Source organism: Martes martes (genome assembly GCF_963455335.1).
Source record: "Martes martes genome assembly, chromosome: 8".
Taxonomy (NCBI): Eukaryota; Metazoa; Chordata; class Mammalia; order Carnivora; family Mustelidae; genus Martes; species Martes martes.
Genome location: NC_137895.1, coordinates 64,054,117 through 64,075,355, shown reverse-complemented (window position 1 = coordinate 64,075,355; position 21,239 = coordinate 64,054,117). Strand labels below are relative to the sequence as shown.

The window sequence follows — 21,239 nt, the reverse complement described above, 5'->3', positions numbered from 1 at the left end:
CTGTCAAATAAATAAATAAATAAATAAATCCAAAAATTAATCTTCCTAATAAAAAATTAATCTTCCACTGCTAGAATATCTTATAATGCATACTGAGAATGAAAGCTACACAGGGCAAGATTATTTTCTCAAAAATTAAAAATGAATGGAAAAAATCTCCCAAGTTTCTACTATATGGCAGGCAAAGACCTGTCCAGACTCTGGCCATTGTCTATAAAACAGCACTTTCATTACTCTCTAGTCCCCTTACCCTGCTCCATGTTTTCCTATAACACACAGCACTTGACAGTATTATATGTATGAATATTTTTCTCTCAAGCTCTCTACTATGAAATATAAGGTTCTTGAGCACAAAGATCTGTCTCGTTTTCATTGCTAAAACCCAATCCCAGTGATTAAGAACCGTGTCTGATTTCATTACTACCTGTTTGTTGAATGAATGAACAAATATAGGAACAAATGAGAACCAATTCATACTGGATAGGATTCAAACAGGTACAGAAGACAGACTGGCATGAGCAAAAAAGGTACTGGGACAAGAATATACAAGGCAAGTACACGAAACTTGCCTGGAAGGTCATACCAGACTTCGAAAGTTACTAAGTGTCAAGCAAAGGACTTTTCAATTGCATTCTGTAATAGATCACCGTTTGCTTTTAATTAGGAACGAGGAAAAAGTTAGTAAAACAAATGTGACAATACTGTACAGGGTGGACTGACAGGGTAAGAGGGAAAACAAAAACTGAGAGACCCAAGTGCCTAAGCAGGAAGTGATAAGATCAGTGAATTCAGGTGTCTGAATTTATCAATCTATCTCTCTGCATTGTACCTGCTTTCCATGGCCACTCCACCAGCTCCACCCCTCCACCACTCAAAAGTACCCTAAGTGGGGCATTAAAGCATCGTCAGATACTTATTGGCTAAGATTTTTTTCCCCTAAAGAGCTGTTTTATACTATTCTGTTTCACAGAATAAACATATAAACACAGTTGTATTATTACCTTTAAAAAAGGTTTAAACAATTTGTAGAGGAATATGTAATTCAGAATACCAAATTGGAACAATTCTCTAAAAACCAGCAGAAGACCAAGATGAAATCAAAATAAGTTTCAGGAATGACAGAACACTCAAGTATGTGTCCTATATTTCAGGTATGATGCTACGGAACACCACTAGTGTGATATTAGTAATGGTTAGTATTATTAAGCTGTTCACAGAAAATTGTGTTTCTCGGGGCGCCTGGGTGGCACAGTCAGTTAAAGCATCCAACTCTTGGTTTCCACTCAGGTCTGATCTCAGGTTCATGAGATCAAGCCCTGTGTCAGACTCCAAGCTCAGTCTGCTTAGGTTTCACCCTCTCCCCTCCACTTGTGCTCTCTCTCAAATAAATCTTAAGAAAGCAAGCAAGCAAGCAAGCAAGCAAGCAAGCGGGCGGGTGGGAGGGAAAAAAATTGTTTCTCAGCCACACAATTCATTTAATTAATATGGATCCTCAGCTTTGCCTGCGACTCATTTTCTGAGAGGGGAAAATGTTCTGATAAAATACCCATTAAAAATGCTCAAAGCTTTGGATTTAATACTCTTCCACTACAAATAATATTTGCATTGGACAAAAGTAAATTATCAACCCAAATAAGAGTAATACAAAGGCCAAGTTCTTCACATACTGAGTACCCAGTAATGGATATAAGAGAAATAATGCCTTTTTTAACAGGAATAATGAACTGCAGTCAACATTCACGTTTCATACTCACTGTCTGCATGGCTTGAAAGGGCGCTGTGTTAATGGTTACTGAACTACTACTTGCTGGAGGTGACTGGAAGCCCTGTTCAGAGCCCTTTGACATGGGAGGATTTGGAGAAGCTAGTGAAGACGGTTGCTTGCTTGGGGGCACTGCTGCCTAGGGAGAAGAAATGCAGCATCAGCCAATCACCTGCCACATAACAAGCAGTTAACTTACACTAAACCCCAGACTGGCATAAGTCAGCAAGTTCTATAGGATGACATTTGGACACAGGAATGCAGAAGAATGGCTTTGCTTACAATTTCAAATCCCAACTGCTGAGGATGCACACTAGCATTTGCTTTCCACAGCTTGCTGACTAGGTGAACGAGTCTTACTATTAATCAGTCTAACAAATGAGGTGCTCAACTTTTTATGACTACTTAGTCCTTTCCAAACCCTGAAATGGTATTTTCCAGCTAAGAATCGAATATTATTTCAAACCTATAGAAGAATTAAGAAAAATCTTAGGTTAGTTGCTTAGTCAGTGTTAATTTTTCTTGATTTTCAAGAAAATCAGCTGCCTAAAAAAGAAAACCAAACCTGATCTAACTTAAATAATCCTTGCCTATAGTAATAAGCAAGTCCTTGATATAACAGATTACAAATCCAAAGGCTTAAAAAGATTACCAAAAACCAATCCCAATCAGATTATGAAGCAGAGCGCTGTGACTCACTTGGTCATACTTTCCTCTTAACATGAGGAACCAAGTAATTTTAATTTAGACCAAGTATGCACCATAAAACTTAATGTGTAATGTGTATTTTCTTATATTCTATAATGAGCACATTCTCTTGTGTAATGGTTAACCAAAAATAATAAAACCTAAGAGTTGCTAAATTAATCCAAAAATTCATGGTATCTTGCTGTATCTACTTCAAGGTTTTGTTCAAACTTAGCAAAAACTATCACTTTAGAATTGAAAGCACAAACTTGATATAGCTGACCCCTGCAAAACACAGGTGTTAGGAGTGCTGACCACCCCCTACCACAGTCAAATCTGCATAGAACTTTTGACTCCCCCAAAACTTAACTATTAATAGCCTATAGTGACAGGCAGCCTTACCAGTAACATAAAAAGTCTATTAATACATATTTTGTAAGCTGTATGTATTATATACTGTGTTCTTACAATAAGGTAACCTAGAGAAAAATGTCAAGAAAATCATAAGGCCCATCAATTGATGAATGGGTAAAGAAAATGTGTTATGTAGTTATGTGTGCGTACACACACACAATGAAATACTATTCAGCCATAAAAAAGGAATGAAATCTTGCTATTTCCAACAACATGGATGTAGCTAGAGAGTGTAATGCCAAGCAAAATAAGTTGACCAGAGAAGACAAATGCCATGTGATTTCATTCATATGTGGAATTTAAGAAACAAAACAAACGGGCAAGGGTGGAGGAAAAAAAGAGCAATAAACCATAAACAGACTCTTAATTGTAGAGAACAAACTGATGGTTACCAGAGGGGAAGGAGTGGGGAGATGGGTTGAGTGAGTGATGGGTATTAAGGAGGGCACTTACTGTGATAAGTACCAGGTGATTTAAGAAGTGCTGAATCACTAAATTGTACACTGTATGTTAACTAATTGGAATTAAAAACTTAAAAAAAAGAAAATCATAAGGAAAATACAATTACAATACTATACTATATTCATTAAAAAAAAAACAACAAACGCGCAGCCCAAACCCATGTTGTTGAAGGGTCAACTGTACTGTCAAAATGCTCTTGAGAAAATTACCCAAAAAGAGAATACAACTCTTTCCAACTGAGGCAGTGCTAATACTAACACTAGAAACTTACTAAGCCTTCAGTTACAGTAGATTTTTCCACTAAGGATTCCTTCGATATAAATACAGTGAGAAACTTGAACTAATCCTACCTAGAACTTTTCACCTTTTTTGACATCAGCAATTCAGACATATTTATTTTATCTGATAAGGCAACCACTATTAAGTCTATTTATATGGCAAAGTCACAACAAAGTTACCTGTATAAGCTCCAAAACCACAATATCTACAGAAAGCAATACTTGAGTAAAGTATAAATGTTAAATCATTCAACTGACTGTGCTTGCAATGCATAAGGTAAGCTGGTTCTGCTATTCTTTAAGACAGAAAAAGAAATTAAACAATTGGTCTCTTATTACCTCAGGAGTCTCTGAGGTCATAAATTCTGTTTCAGATCCCGAAGAAGCCTGATCGGTAGCAACCAAGCAAGCATTTGAGCTACAAGTAACTGAAGAAGCAGCAGCCTAGACACAGGAAAATATAGTAAGGCATTGTAAAACACATGTTTTGTTCACTTTTTACTTCTTGGGCCTTAGGCTTCCTGTTACTCTTACCAAGCACTCACTAGTGCCAAATACTATACCAAACACTTTATACATACTAACACACTGAATCCTAACAATAACGCTGTGAGGTAGATACAACTATCCCTATTTTATTGACAAAAAGGAAGAGGCAAAGAAAGGTTAGGTAATTTACCCAAGATCACACAAAAATTAACTGTTAGAGCTAAGAGTTAAACCCAAGAAGTTAGCTAAATTGCCTTTCCAGGGATGGTCACCAAAGCTACACATCTAATCCCATTCTCACTGGTCAAGATTCTTGGCCCTGGAAACCTGGGCCAGATTTTCCATCTGGCACTCAACAGCAGTTCACCAGAAGCAGCACAGCGTACATGTAACACTCCAGGCACAGCTCTGCCAGGGACCTTACTAACTATGCTTTCGCTCAGTGCTCCCAATGTCTTAAAGAGATAGGTAGAAGTACAAATAGAAAGGATAAATAAATCACAGTGGCATCAAAATTCTAACAAAAAATTAAAGCTAATAATATTTGTGAAACAAAAATTAAAGCTAATATTTATAAAACAAAAATTGAGAGCACAGCAGAACTAAGGTTTTGACACCTATCACCAATAAAAACCTGAAGTAAGGGGTGCCTGGTTGGCTCAGTGGGTTAAAGCCTCTGCCTTCGGCTAGGTTATGATCCCAGGGTCCTGGGATCGAGCCCCACATCGGGCTCTCTGCTCAGCAGGCAGCCTGCTTCCTCCTCTCTCTCTGCCTGCCTCTCTGCCTACTTGTGATCTGTCAAATAAATAAATAAAAATCTTAAAAAATAAAAAATACCTGAAGTGGCTAGAATTCTGTGGCACAAAGATATTAGAACATAACATAGAGAGATCTACAAAAGTCTAGCAATTGCACAGTCTGAAGTATCAATGAATCTACTCCTTTTATCTAAATGCTTTGAGATGTGATTCTCAGAAGCCCAAGTAACATAATGGGTACACTGGAAACTAATGAATGGCTATCAAATATCTGGAGCAGTTATGTATCAGTGACCTTCTAGAGGTGGTCACCAGAAAAGCCACTTCCTGGGAAGGAAATGGAGACCAACTTTAAAAAGGTCTTAAGAAAAATCATTTTTAAATCCTTTGGAACACTTTATATACCTAAATAAATAGGAATAATCTAGATCTGACCAAAATATCCGAACTATTACAGGCTATAGTGTTTCTAAAATTAGGTCTTTCTTCTGGCCCTCTCACTAAAGTAACAAGAATTGGGCCTGGCTGTTGTGGGGACATAACTCTCTCTTGCCCGAGAGAGTTGTTAAGGCAACTCAAGGCACTTGATACTTAAGCTGTTCAATTTTCGTTAAAAGATTCACTTACCAACAAAATAGAGACACATTCTTCACATCAGTATTATTCAGAAGTTATGGTAGTTCTTGCTTACAAATTATTGTTAAGCAGACCAGCTGAAGGTAGTTTTAGGTATTAGGGAGTAAACATGAGCTGGAGACCAGTGGCTCCCAAAAAAATGGGTGTGCAGATTCACCCAGGAAGCTTATTACCAATTCAGATGACTAGAAAACACCCCTGGAAATTCTGATCTGACAGGTCTAAGGTGATATCTAGAAACAGAAGTGATCAAGGGCTTCTGATGCAGCCACCCACAGACCTGCCCCTGAGAACTGCTACACGAGACCAGTGGCTTTTCAAAAAAATTTAACTTGTCAAATGAAAGCCTCATGTAGAACCTAACAGCTAAAACAAAATAAAATGGAACCCTTAAAGCAATCAGTGGGGTGAGGGACTCAACTCAACAAATCCATTTTGAAAGCTGAGCCACACCTTATCAAACTAAATATAAACCACTATAAACAAATGGTATTTACTCAGAAGTTTTTGGACAGGAAGGCAACAACTGTTGAGCCATCTGGTCAAAATATTTAACCTGTCAGAGCTGTTACTGTTAAGAAAATTGCCATAAGGTTTTCAGACAGATCATGAGAAGTTTGTTTGGTTTTCTTTTTCTTCTTTCTTTTTTTTTTTTTAAGTAATAAGCAGAAAAGCAGCAAACCTCAAACTTACTAATGATGGAAATGCAATGTGGCATCAGGGATCTCAAAGATCTGGTCCCTCAGGTTAACTCTTATGTATGGAGGGAGGTAGGAGATTAGCTAACCATGGGTTAATCAAAATGAGTAACTTTCTTTAGATCCTTTAAATGCTGCTATACCAAGTGACTTAGGGAGCTCAATGGCAAAGAAAGATTCCCAAAGAACCTCTGTATTCTTCAGACTTGTTTTTTCCTTACTAGAGTCAGCTAGCCTTCTCTTTTCTAACAGATATCTTCTTCCCCATGGTCGTTAGGTAACCTTTCGAGGACTAGTTGTACTTAATTTAAAAAACTAGATATCCCTAGAACATTATTTTCAGTATTTTAGTAGAGTATATTAGAAATCAGCAAGTCTAATCATTCTTACCCAACCAAGAGTTTCCTCCCTGAATAGCCAAAAAAGATTACTTTAGAAAAGTTACCTGTAATGGCTCTTGAAGAAAATCACTTTGACTGGATAGATTTTGTTCTGTAGACGCTGCGAAGAGTGAAATCAACAGTAAACTACTGAGGAGAAAAGTTTATGCATATCAACTGAGTGGAAAGTAAAGTTATCACTTTACCAAAAAAGCAGTGCTGGAAGAACTAGATCCCAAATTCACCATGAATTTTCTATTAGAGCTTTAAAAAGTCAGAGGATCAGTGATGAACAGAATACTAGTCCCTTCTATAATATATAATGATGCTTTAAGGTTAGAGGGGCAAAAGCAGCATTCCAAGTCTCCCAAAAGAACTACTACTCTAAAAACTAACTAGTAATAGTAATCTGGAAGATAAAATCTGAGCTATCATGAATAGTAATCAACTACTTACAGTCAAGTTCCAAGTTTCAAAGTAAGTCTTAGCTGAGTCGTAGGTCTTTCCAGATTTTTTTCTCTTTGATCATGTATATTTTTTTAAAAAAAGATTTTATTATTTGACAGACAGTTCACAAGTAGGCAGAGAAGCAGGCAAGAGAGAGAGGAGGAAGCAGGCTTCCTGCTGAGCAGAGAGCCCGATGTGGGGCTTGATCCCAGGACCCTGGGATCATGACCTGATCCGAAGGCAGAGGCTTTAACCCACTGAGCCACCCAGGAGCCCCTCTTTGATCATGTATATTAATTTTCAATTATACAGTTTTGGTTTAGTTTCTTCTTGTTAATGTCCATCACTTTTGTTAATTACTCTCTATTCTCCTTACTTCACCCATGAATTACTATACCAATCTTCTAGTTGGTGTCTGCTCCTCACTACAAACTGGACTATGGCTTTAATTACCTCATTCCTCCCCTGAGATAAATGAGTATAGAGCAAGAAGTCTGAAGTTTGAACAACAGATCAGATTCAATTCTAAGCTGCATCATTAGTTAATATGAGGCAATTTCACTCATAATGAGGACTGAAAAGTTTCCGCACTAGATTTACGGAGTGGAAAGGACTCCAGTCACTTCAAAAAAACATATATTGCAAAAACAGCCATTGCACATCTCCATTCAAACATCTGGAGACTTTCCCTAAAATGCAAACAGAGGGACACCTGGGTTCTAGAGTCCTGGAATCAAGTCCCGCATCAGGCTCCTTGATCAGCAGGGAGCCTGCTTCCCACTCTGCCTGCCTCTCCCCCCTGTTCATGTTCTCTCTCTCTTACAAATAAATAAATCTTTAAAAAAACTATTCTAAAAAATAAATAAATAAAATGAAATGTAAACAGATCAGATGAGTATACTAGTATCTTAATGGTAATTTACCCTTACATAACTGATGAGATATAGATACATTTAGAATAAATTAGCACAAAGACATAGTCTAACGCTTATAAAATTATTTGTAAAAGAAAACAACTATTAAACCTATGCATGTTTATTCTGAATATTAAGGATGAGTACATACCTACAGGGCTACCTGGAGTAGTTGAAGGCGGCTGTGACGATGGAATTGCACTTGAAGGTTTGTCAAAATCCAGAATAGATTCCTAAAGACAAGATTTTAAATCATAACTAGAAACAATTATTCATTTAAAAGCTAATACAAAAAAAAAGCTAATACCATTAAATTATTCATGATGTCATCCATAGCTATTAGCTATAAAGAATCTAGCTAGTAACTATCACAAAATGTTAATAACTTAGTCTTCATTAAGAGGAAAAAAAAGAGTTAAAAATAAAATCTAAGTAACTGTAAAACCTTAAAATTATGTCAAGTAATACCAAGGCTTACCTTGAGGGGAAAAAAACAAAAAAAACCCCACTTGACCTGAGTTCTTAAACATAAGCATTAATCCTATAACCTCACTTTTATTATGCCCAACCAATGAGGGTTTAATTATCTTATCTCAACCACTAAACTAGCTCATGCTGTTATTAAACCTTTCCTAATGAGAAACCATTCTCTTCTCCCATCTGCCTATCCTGGTGCTCCCAGAAATGTTTCCAACATTTTGAATACTTAAGCTACCCTTGTAGTAACCACTTTAGTTTTTTCCTTTATCTTCAAGTAACCTAAGTAAGCAAGGAATTCCATCATTTTACAAGTAGAGGGTTACAGGCTAAATACCTTGCCACAGATTTTACTACTAGTAAATAGCAGAACTGAGATTAAACACAGGTCTACTTCCAGAATTCAGGATCTTTTTACTACACAAAAATATCTTATTTGTCTACTTCTTCCCTCAGTAATTACCATACTATTCTGAAATTCTGTAAGACTCAGTACAACACAATTTAGCACCTAACTACTGCCATAACACTACAATCTTCTACAACTGGAGTAACAACTTCTTGAAGGCAATAAATGTCTTGGGATTTTCTACACACAACAGCACCTACCAGATACCAAGCAGAGCAGGTCCTCATAGTCTGAGTGGAAATTACCAATGATCTACAGCAGAAATTATTTAAGCACTTATACTTTTTAAATGTTTAGTTCATTGCTCACAACAAACTTAGGAATAAGAACTCATTTTTCAAAAGACACTGAAACAGTGAAGTAGCCTTCCTGAGCTGTGTGAGCTAGGAAGCGGCAGAGCCAGGATTCACCCATATTCTGAACACCAAAATCTATGCTCTTAACAATTTCATTGTAATGCTTAAGATCAGAAACCAGTAGGCCCAGGAATATCAATCAAGATTCATTTAAGAATGACTCATACTTGCATAAAGTTACAAGTTCCTTGAATCTGGGTCATCAGATCCTGCAGTTTTTCTTTCCTCAATACTGGATCCTTTGGAAGGGTCGAGGAAGAACCTACAGGCTGATGCATAGGCTTAGGCACCTACAAAATAAATCCATAATGTGTAAGAGTGAAATTCACATCCAACATCCTAATTCAGTAAACTCAGCTAGCTATCGCTGCATCTTAATGAAATCAAGACACATAGCAAAATCCATTTATCAGATTTATCTTAGATGAAGAATTTCCACATAAATGCATTCTCTAAATAATTTAAGCCAACTTTAAACACTTTTTTCCTCTTCAGAACACCTTTAATGGAATATTTCTAAAACACCCTTTTTTAAAGGGAAGAACGAAAATAACAGAACTTCCTTGCCAAAATTTTTTCATTGTAGATAATCAGCTTATGTCCTTTTAAGATGCCACTAACTGTAAGACACATAAATGATTCTTTCCCAGAGGAAAAATTACTACCACGTTAAATATACACCCCATTGTTAAACATCTGATTTCAGAAACATTAAGGTGTAAAAATATGTACATATACATCCTAAAATTGAGGAAATATGCTATTACATTTTGTTACCAAGTAAGTATACTTTGGGGGGCTACTTATGTTTATAAAGAGGCTAGCCTTTACACTAAATCACTTACAATGCTGTATACCCTGAATTAGACCTAATGCTTGTAGAGTTAACTTCTTACAGCTGCCAGTGTGCCTCCCCCTACCGGACCAGCTCTTCACCTTCTAATTCACCAGGAAGTCACACAGTTGTCTGTCCAAACCGTCATAAGAGTTAAGAGACCCTAAGTGAAGGTATGAAAGACTCTTAAGAGGAAAGTACAAGCTTTAGTGATTCATTTCACATTATCTATCTAGTCTCTTAACTTGGAACTCTATTTTGCCTTTGACTGTACTTATTCATGTTCTAGACAGCTGAGATTGCAAGACAGAGAGACAGACTGTACAGAAAAGTGTCCTCTCAGTCACTGAAAAGGCCCTGCAACTTCAATATAATGCCGTCTGTACCATTAAAAGCAAACTAAATGAGTTTCGGCCTTTCCAACAAAGCACTGATTTTAAACGTTATTCAACAAATAGCATAATATTCTGGTATGGTAAAGGCTCAGCACTGCAATACCTAATGGAATTTTTTTTTTAAGATTTTATTTATTTATTTGACAGAGATCACAAGTAGGCAGAGAGGCAGGCAGAGAGGCAGAGGGGGAAGCAGGCTCCCTGCTGAGCAGAGAACCTGATGTGGGGCTCGATCCCAGGACCCTGGGATCATGACCTGAGCTGAAAGCAGAGGCTTTAACCCACTGAGCCACCCAGGCACCCCCCCCAATGGAATTTTAAATTGGGTTTTTTATTTTAATTTTTTTTAAGGTTTTATTTATTTGACAGAGAGAGAGATATCACAAGTAGGCAGGGAGGCAGGTAGGGGTGTGGGGGAAGCAGGTTCCCCGCTGAGCACAGAGCCCAATGCAGGGCTCGAAGGCAGAGGCTTAACCCTCTGAGCCACCCAGGCGCCCCTAAATTAGGTTTTTTATAACAGCTTTACTAAAATACTAAACTGGTTTCTAAAATAAGTTTCTCAAAATAGTTATCATATCACAATTACTGTTATGTGATGTCTGGTTAATGAAACAAGACTATCAATCTTCTACAGGGTCAGAAAGAAGTTAAAATTGATACCAGCATTTGAAGAAAAGAGGAAGAAAGGCAAGCAAAAGGAGACAACACTAAAATTCTCTTGCCAAAAGGTAGGGACAATTTATTTATAAAATGCAATGCTTTGATTTCTCCACATAAATGTTCTTCCTACTGTTAGAGGACCAAAGATTTATCAGAAAGCCTCTGGGTAAAACGACATGGAAGTACAGGGAACATTACGAAAAAGAGACTAGAGACTGAAAACACTGGGAAGATGAGAAGTTCACATTTCTTAGCAAGCAAGCTTGAAATAACTTTACATTTCAATAGGAGTAAATACCTTGTAATTTAATAAACTAAGTAGCAGTACATCCAAGGATTATTCATTATAAGTCTTATCTTCCTGAAATGGGTTATTTATCATTAATAGAATAAGGTCTTATATTTGAACTAAATCTCATACTCCAAAATCTAGTTACAGAATACTAAAATCTATAGTTTCCATCTCCAGAAAATTCTCATTTCAAAACAGAAACAAAACTAATTCAGGTCCTACCCCACCTTCTGGAATATCTGCAACCACAAAACCACCAAAGAATACAGACTAATCTGAATGATTACAAATGAGTGAAAGAGAAACAAGAAAATACAGAAAAGTGTAACTTCTGTCAGAAGAAGTCATCTGTGTGCCAGGTGGAAGATAATGAATGAAATATAGTAAAAAAAAAAAAAAAAAAATGGAAGAAAAAAAAAAAGCCCCTCATCCTATGACATGCTTTTATTTTTCTGACTTGTTCGTATTATGATCTTGTCCAAACCATCCACTATTTTTATGTCATACCATGTCATTAAAATTATGGCATTCAAACAGTATGTTCTAACTGTGGAAATTTCATCTCAGGTTAGGCTCAAAACACAAACTAGGTCTACTTCCAATTTTCTAGGAAAAACAATAAACTATGCATTAAAGAATTAAGTGAAATAATTTATATATTTAACATGGGTCTCACAGATTTTTTTTTAAGAGGACTAAAAAATTATTACAAGTTTTTATTTATGCCTACATTGACCAAAGCAGACTGATAAGAACAAACTCACATCTTTGGGTTCTGTATTAAACTTCCTGGGCAGGAGCTGGTCATTTGGTATGAGGCTTGCTGGAGCTACCCCCCAGGACTTTGGAGAAATCTGTGATTGCGGTGTTAAGGGGTGTTTTTGACTCTCAACATTGTTTTCCCAGGATTTTGGAGTCTCTGGCTGCCTTGAATCCTGGTCTTCACACACGGTAGTGGTCCATGACTTGGTGATGTCTTGGTCATTCTGCACAGAAGGTGTCCAAGACTTTGGAGATTGCTTCTTTGGATCCTGTTCTTTCTGCAGCTGAACTGGCCAAGGCTTTGGTGTCTCCTGCTTCTTCTGTTCTTCTTGAATATATCCTGTTTTGGATTTAGGAGCTTCTTGCTTCCACTGGCTAGGAGCTGGCTTGGGTTTGGAGACATCCTGCTTCTTCTGCTCTTCCTGCAGAGTGGACCTGAGTTTTGGATCTTGTTTCCTCTGTTCTAAGGAAACTGCAGGCTTTGATACCTCCTGGTGCTTAACAGAAGGCTCCCAGGATTTAAAGGATTCCTGTTTCTTTTCCTGACCATCTGGTTCAGTAAGCATATCCCAGCATTTGGGGAGATTTGGTTTTCTAGCATAATCTGCTTCCCAGGATTGCTCTTCATCTTGTTTGCTTGAATAATCTACTTCTGTCATGTAGCGTCTGTTAAGAAACTAGCAGAGAAAAAAACGTGCTTGAGTCACAAAATGTGTAAAAGACCTTGAGGGAAACACTGAATTCTGTTAGTATTCCTATGTCCATTGGTCTGAGTCACTATGCTAATGGGAAATTTCCGTCCCTATCATACTTGAAAAGACCATCCTACTTTTTTGTCCATTCCTTTTCTATCAATTAACAGAAATACCACCTTCAATACTTCAAAAGTAGCAATCTATACCTGACTCACCTAAAACTATACATCACAGTGCCAAGTTTGCTTGATTCAGGCTCTTTTACCATGGTTGTTCTGCCTCTGCCAACCTTAGACCACTCTACCCACCTGACTCCCTAAAATGTTAAGGCAGAGGATAGTTCAAGTATACACATTTACACTATTTAAACTTAAGTGTTACGTTTCCTGAATTACCAGCCTTTTATTTCTATTACATATCAATTGTACTTTGACTCTGACTCTTCCATTCTTTTCAGCTTCCAAAAATTTTAATGTCACTTCAGAAAGAGAACAAATATTCAATTACCAATGTGAGTAAATTCTGACAAATGCAAAATCCTACCCATCTTAAATTCTAACACAAGGGCCAAGCACAGCAGCTAACACTTGAGCAGTTATTGTGTACCAGGCCAAATTCTAAGCAATTTAGAACTGAACTCCTTTAATCCTCACAGTAACATGACGCAGGCATTATTAGTATCCCCATTTTATATATGAGGACAACAGACACAGTTGGGCTTAACATCTTACCCAAAGTCACTAAGCTAAGTAAGCTGCAAGCTGGTATTCAAGCTTAAGAAATCTAGTGTCAGAGCCTCAGCTCCTAAACACACTATACAAAAGTCTCAAAAACCAAAATCAGCAAATTACCTTTCAGAAACTTACCTCCTGAGGTTGTATCTCTGGCTGTGCAAGTTCCATAAGAGACTCTGGAAAGATAATACTCCCTTGAGTACTAAATAAACCAAATGTTTTTAGACTGATTACAACTATAGTCATTCTAGTGACATATTTCAGAAGAGTAAGAAGAAAAGGATAGTACAATGAAATATATTTACAGCGGGAGTAATCCCCACTATTGCTTGTTGGTCAAAAGCATGTGGTCTGAAGCTAGCTGAAGGTAGTAACTCTCCTTAAATGCCACTTTTCTAAAGTCAAGTTCCAGCTATAAACTGATTTTTGATTGAAAGTAAGACTGTCAAAAAAAAAAAAAAAAAGAAAGAAAGAAAGAAAGAAAATAAGGCTATCACTTCTTATGCATAAATACAACTCCTTTCAAGTTGAAACTATAGCTCCAAGCCATGGGGTAAAAATTAGTCATCTCAGCTTGAAATACAGGCCTTAAAAGCCTCTTAGAGGCCCTTAAAGGCCTCCTAAAAGCCAGTTTAAGGATAGAAGGTGGTAAGGGAATGGAGACAATAAAGCATCAGACTTAGTGTTAAGAACTAAGAGAAAATAGGGGCGCCTGGGTGGCTCAGTGTGTTAAAGCCTCTGCCTTCGGCTCAGGTCATGATCCCAGGGTCCTGGGATCGAGCCCCGCATCGGGCTCTCTGCTCAGCGGGAAGCCTGCTTCCTCCTCTCTCTCTGCCTGCCTCTCTGCCTACTTGTGATCTCTCTCTGTCAAATAAATAAATAAAATCTTTAAAAAAAAAAAAAAAAGAGAGAGAGAACTAAGAGAAAATAAACATGAGAAATAACGTGAACCGTGCTAGTAGAGGCTACTGGAACCCTGCCCTGGACTACTTACACAGAAGTGGAATTTTCTAAATAAATGGAGTCCCAACAAACAAGAACAAGAGTGACACTGATTCAAAGTATCTCTTCCCCCCCAGAAAAGTGGAATTTTGAAAAGTTTATTCCCTTCACTGACTTTGACACATTTTTTCCAAATATGTTAACTTTATTTCTGTTCTCATTCTACCACCATTCTGGATTCTACTATGAGCATTTTACACAATTTTAAATTGAATTATCTTACTAAGAGTTTAATAAAGAAATCCATTCAAATTCTATAAAGGCCTCATTTGAACAGTATATTCTCTTATAACAAAGAATAACCTTATGTTTCTGCTAATGTTCAATCTGTAAATATGGTAATAAAGCCTACAGACATATTCTAAACCTAAGTTTATCCTGCTGCAAATAGGTATTTCCATGCATATAGAAACTGACAAATCAAAATAAGGCAATCTTTTTACAATGATTTGACTCATTTTGTGTTAAGTATTAAAAAAGCAACCACTTTAAAGAATTTCGGAGATCACAACAAACCTGACTCTTTGACAGATTCAGTTTTCAATAACTGTTTTTTCTTCTCTGATTTTATTAGCATTTCTTCCTCCAATGATACTTCTTTTTCCTTAGCATTTTTTGGGACTGGGATACTCTCAAAATAGCCTGAGTTCAGCAATTTAGACAGCAGATCTTTCATGTGTTTGTCTAAGAAAGAGTGATTAAGACTTAGTTATCACATAACCTAACAATTCGTGAAAATTATTTGGACAGAAATCCTAACATAATTTTATCCTAGTTATAGTATGCCATAATATCCTACACTGGGGGAATTCAAAGAACTGGTCAGTACCATGAAGAGTAAATACGCAGTACATCTTTGTTTTATGCTGAACCCCAAGAAATTTTAAAGATCAGAATTTCAAAGTTTAGCAGTCACTTAAGTTTCTCTGGGCCTCCATTTCCACCATTTGAAATGGGTTCAGTCATTTTAAGTGTACAGTTTTAACAGATACAACATAGGACGTTACTCCCACCAGAACCAGGATATAAAACATTTTCATCAATTCAAAAGTTCCCTCATGCCCCTTTTATATCAATCCCCTCCACCTACACCCTGGGGAACCACGGACCTGCTATCATTCTAGTTATATCCTTTCTAGAATTCCATATAAATGGAATCATACACTATGTACTCATTTTTTGGTCTGGCTTCTTTCACTCAGCATAATTATTGAGATTCACATCCATGTTGTCGCATGTATCAACATTTCATTCCTTTATTACTGAGCACATCCTACCGTATGGACATACCACATTTTGTTTGTCAATTATCAACTGATGTACATCTAGGCTGCATTCAGTCTGGTGCTATCATTAATAAAGCTGATATGGACATTCATGTACAAGTACTTATGTGAATGTACGTTGACAATTCTCTTGGGTACTATGAGTGTAACTGCTTGGTCACATGGTAAGCATTTTATAAGAAACCACCAAACTATGTCCCCCAAAGTTATTCGTATCATTTTGCATTGTAACCAAGAAAAAAATTTCTATGATTTAAACTTGGAAGGACTTAGGAATTTTGAATAGTTATACTGCATACTTATTTTTTAAAAGGAAGCAATCGCTAGTAACAAAAATGTTTACTCACTTCTAGCATTTTCATTATCCTAAGCTAGTACACAAAACTATGTACTTCGGGGTGCCCAGGTGGCTCAGACATTAAGCGTCTGCCCTCGGCTCACGTCATGATCCCAGGATCCTGGGATGGAGCCCAGCATTGGGCGCTCTGCTCAGCAGGAAGCCAGTTTCTCCCTCCCCACTCTCCCTGCTTGTGTTCCCTCTCTCTCTGTCAAATAAATAAAATCTTATTAAAAAAAACAAAAAAACAAAAAAAAAACCCCTATGCACTTCATGTCTATTTGTACTTGGTCATTTGGCCAAAGTCTATTAGGAAGCCAAAAGGACTCTTTCTCTCTAGATCATTTCCAGATCGATAGACAACAATGTTTCAATAAACCATGTACCCATACCATTCATATTTTCTTAGATCTGGTAGATAAGCCTTACTATTAACAATGTGTGGATTTAAGATTCCTAAACAGAAAAGGTACTACCATGCAGAGAACTGAACCCCAAAATGGTTAAGCCAGTATGAGTCTTTAGCTCTTGTTCCCAAATCATAGTGACTTGTCACTTCAAAACTCTACTTAGGTTCCATTCTAGTGAGTGTAACTGCACAATAGCGGCCTTTTTTTTTTTTTTTTTTTTTACAATAGCTGCTTTTAAGAGAACTAAACAGAGATCATTCTCCAAATGAAGGTAGTATTGCCTGACATATAAATTCTAATGGACTGACAGTTTCAGCCCTCAATATCAAAACAAACAAAACAGCCCTAAACTTCGAAACGAAGTCTAGTATTTACTGCATAAGTCCAGAGAGGAGAAAACTCACATGTCGTTCCTACCACTGCTTTCTCGCTACCTTCCAAAAGGTCCCAAAAGTACAAGGATGACTGCTCCATCTGGTCTTCAACACTGACAAGGAAAAGCAGCAGAAGCACAAAGTAGTTTTAAAGATATATACATATATATACATATCTATGGAGCAATACAATTTATACAGTATAGCTCATCAACAGTCAAGACATTCAATGTTAATTTTGTCTTTTTACTCTCTCAAAATGAAAAAGTTCAAATTTTATAGAAGATGACTAAATACCCAGTGAGGAATTTCAGATGTAAACATTTTCCCTTAAAACAAAATATTTTACCAAATAGATCTATTAAGGAATAGACAAAGCAGAGTTTAAGGCTGTCAGTGCAGTGTCATTAATTATCAACCATATGTCCTAGATGAAAGAACAGTGGAATGGCAATATTAAGAGCTACATTTGACTTTAAAGACAGCAGTTTAGGGGCGCATTGGTGGCTCAGTGGGTTAAAGCCGCTGTTTTGGGCTCAGGTCATGATCTCAGGGTCCTGGGATCGAGCCCTGCATCAGGCTCTCTGTTCAGCAGGGAGCCTCCTTCCCCCTCTCTCTCTCTCTGCCTGCCTCTCTGCCTACTTGTGATCTCTGTCAAATAAGTAAATAAAATCTTTTAAAAAAATAAAAAAATAAAGACAGCAGTTCATTTTCCAAATTATATTTCACTTATACATATTAAAGTAAGCCACGCTCCCTAAATCCATTAAAGTGAAGAGAAGGAAACAACCAAATAGATAGATGGACTAGACGATCAGAATGGAAATAAAAAAAATATGGCTATATATAGGTTAAAATTAAGTTTTATTAGGTTTTTTTTCTCCCGATACAGGACTGATTTCCAGTAACAACTGAAATCTGACTGTGCGTTAGCATGGCCAACAGACACAACACGGGAAGGACCTGCATCTAACAAAGCAGAAGCACAGAGATCTACTCATTAGCTGATTTCCTCCATCAAACCAGAAACAGCAAATGGATAGCCATAGGGGGAAAAATTGGGTAGCCTCAATTTGCTGACTTTGTCTCTTAAATTATCAGATTTGTTTCTCAGTACTTATTCACAGCATAAGACAACCACCAAATAATTCTCACTTTGAAAGTTTAGTGATACTGGCCAAGTTAAATTCCATTTACCTCCACTTAAGTACAGCAGTAGTAAGAAGGCAAAGACTCTCAGGTAATACAAGTGCCCGAGGTAATTACAAAAAAAAAAGAAAAAAAAAAACTTTAAGTATAACATATAATCAGTCTTATAATTAATACTTGTACAGAGGCAAACTTGTATCATTTTTTAAATCAAAGTTACAATTAAAAAAGCACGTTAGTGAGATCATTCAAACTGACTTTCCTTCTAGCCCGTCAATATCAACCCTGTCACAGTCTGGTCTGGCCAATGTTTCCAGGGTAAATGAAATGAATATTTTCTTAATTTCTCTCTCTCAATCTCTCTATACATATATACTGTTAATACATACATCTGTATGTGTATATATATATAAAAATACTATAAAAATAAAAAATTTAAAAATAGGCTAAAATATTGTTATGTTTTCTTTTAGGAAAATATTTTCATTAGCTTACCTCAGACTTTCATTTCTTTCAGGGCAGGTCAGTTTTGAAAATTTAATGAGGTAGTCAAGTTCTTTTAAAGGCAAATACACTGCACCATTCAAGCCCCCTTTGAAATCCTTCTGTACATGTTCCTGTGTCAGGTTCTGTAATACATACTGAACTTGAAGTATAGTACGAAGTTTTTTCTTCTCAGCCTCAAGTTTTAGCATGTGCTCCCTTCTCTGGGCCTTCTTCTGAGCTTTAAGTAGCTGTTAAAACAAATGCTCATTAAAGTTGACAGCTCTCTACCACCCCATATTAGCAGTTCACAGCCCACAAAAGTCTAATTCCAAAGGGTTGAGATCAGATGATAAATGCCATACAAACACACACACACACACACACACACACAGTGAAACTGACAGGTTCATTTAACCCCTTTCCTTTTCAGTTGAGGAAGGGACAGAGTATTAAGGTGGTATGCCTCGGGTAACCAGAGCTGAGAATGTTCAAACATCTCCAAATTCCAGGTTGTATTTAGTACCTCTGACACCACCATGATAAGAAACAAAGTACCTATCACTGATACACACAATAATCCCAAAATGTAGCTTTTCCCTATTTATGTATATCAAACCTTTTTTAGGCCAAGGATTTTAAGAAAATGCTTCAGTTTTAAAGTTCTGGGTTTTTTTAAATTTCTCATTCTAGGAAAATATTTCCAACTGAAATGGTCAATTTTCAACAATCTGAAGGTGACTGGCCAAAGCATAAGGAATTGAAAACCAAACAGAAATAAAATGTCTTATAAGCATAATGCTAAAACATCCATGCCAAATAGTTTTTAGGTTAAACTGAGATATTTTCATAATAGCTCATCAGTCTGGATGGAGCTGTATTTTTCATTATTTAGCTAACCAAACATATACGGTCAGTTAGCAGAACATAAATTTTCCATCAAACAAATATATATGCAGACAGAGCAGCACTGAGTCTACTCTAAAGCTCAGAACCATAATCCCTTAAAGTCTGACATAACACATGGGCCCCAGAAGTCACTTCCCATTTATAAACTACCAATTAATAAAAAGTATCATCTATTTCCAGTAAGAAACCTAGAAGGTCTCTTCTCCCCAGTTGTTCCTCTAATATCCATCATACTGGATATTTTCCAAGTTATGAAGATTAAGAGAACAAAACAACAATCTAAAAGAACATTTTGCCTATATGCAGGCATATAGGCATTTGGTATATCATCATATTTAAAACTCTACAAAAGACATGTTCATAAATCCTAACAGATTAAGATGGGAGGAAACCTCGGGGAAAGATTCATTATGGCATTATTAATTCCTTTCTGGGGTGTATGAAAGTCACTTAATAAATTTAACTTGTGCTACTACCAAGGACAAGAGACAGAAAGTGAAGGTAAAATTCTGAGAATGAGAAATGGACTGGTTGGCGTTATGTGGGCTAGGATATTTTCAGGATGGCAAAGGCTCAGAAATGCTTTTTCCAAGACCTCAATATGGACTTACGCCAATAACATTTACCACAACTACAGGATTCCCAATTTCTGCTTGAGAGGAGGAAAGAGAATAGAGGTGGCAATTCCAGTTCTCCAAGACAGTGGGATTCTTCTGGGACAATTTCATGATGGTACAAGGAAAAGCAACTGACACAGAGGGCATCTTCAAGTTTATATCCTATGATTACCTCAGAACTCTTCTTAGCCATTCCCAAGGCTAGAGTAAATGTTCTTACAGGCTCAGGATACCCTGAACTTCCCCTATCAAAGTACCTATTACATTAAATGGTTACCTTTTTATTTAGATGTATCTCCATTAGGTTTCAGATCTGTGATGACAGGGACTATATCTCTGTTGTTTACCAATATGTATCAATAGTGCCCAGCAGAGAGCCTGACAGATGACAGAACCTCAAATATTTACTGAACCAATCAAGTGCTAAGAAAGTATGTTGTTTCCTACACCATAATCAGGAAACTACGGACAACAGCCTATTTCTCCTTATTTCTATAAAAACTAAGATATTGGGTTACATTTTCTTCTCTTCTTTCAGCTGAGGACTGATTTGTAAAGAAGGAAGATGACATGAAGTAAACCACTATCAACAAATCATATGGAATAATAAAATTTATCTTCTGATTCCTCTTAGAATGATAAATCACCAATGGACAGAGCTCATGTCATGAAGACAGATACAGCTAGGAAGAAAAGAAAGGCTTCCAAATTTAGTTTGAAGGGATAGAAAATGTTATACACTGCAAAACTGACTCCCATAAAAAGAGATATGACAAAAGAAAAACTCTAGTAAAAGGAAAGTCCAAAAATTACTATGCTAGAAGGTAACTGGCAAGCAGCTTTAAGGTATGTTCCAATGTACTTTAACACCTCACCTAAAGTGAAAGTAAACCCACAGTATAAATGAGAAAAAAAATAACCTAATGGTTATCAGTAAAATTTGGTGAACTGGTAACTACCTGTAGACAAGAGCAGTGGAAGAACATGTATATAGAAAGATTCTATATCCTAGTATAAAGAACACAGTACTTAGAAGCAAAAAATAGGGCCCTATAGTCACTCTACCATTAACTGGCAATGTGATTTTTTCCTTTTGTTCTGAGCATCACATTTCTTATCTATAAAATGGCAC

At 36.8% G+C, this 21,239-nt stretch overlaps 1 protein-coding gene across 9 annotated transcripts in view; it reads right to left on the bottom strand.

Annotated features, from left to right (window-relative positions):
- CAPRIN2 (caprin family member 2) overlaps nucleotides 1–21,239 on the bottom strand; it is a 49,499-nt gene that overhangs the window by 10,088 nt on the left and 18,172 nt on the right. For 5 of the 9 annotated variants that reach the window (XM_080809944.1, XM_080809945.1, XM_080809938.1 and 2 more), the window contains exons 5-14: nucleotides 18,594–18,832; nucleotides 16,980–17,062; nucleotides 15,059–15,226; nucleotides 13,673–13,716; nucleotides 12,114–12,788; nucleotides 9,335–9,457; nucleotides 8,077–8,158; nucleotides 6,630–6,685; nucleotides 3,943–4,047; nucleotides 1,755–1,901 (exon numbers count right to left, since the gene is read on the bottom strand). In XM_080809944.1, the coding sequence (XP_080666070.1) occupies nucleotides 1,755–1,901; nucleotides 3,943–4,047; nucleotides 6,630–6,685; nucleotides 8,077–8,158; nucleotides 9,335–9,457; nucleotides 12,114–12,788; nucleotides 13,673–13,716; nucleotides 15,059–15,226; nucleotides 16,980–17,062; nucleotides 18,594–18,832 (1,722 nt within the window). The remainder of the gene's footprint in view (nucleotides 1–1,754; nucleotides 1,902–3,942; nucleotides 4,048–6,629; nucleotides 6,686–8,076; nucleotides 8,159–9,334; nucleotides 9,458–12,113; nucleotides 12,789–13,672; nucleotides 13,717–15,058; nucleotides 15,227–16,979; nucleotides 17,063–18,593; nucleotides 18,833–21,239) is intronic. The other 4 variants (XM_080809940.1, XM_080809941.1, XM_080809946.1 and 1 more) reach the window with 2 other exon arrangements.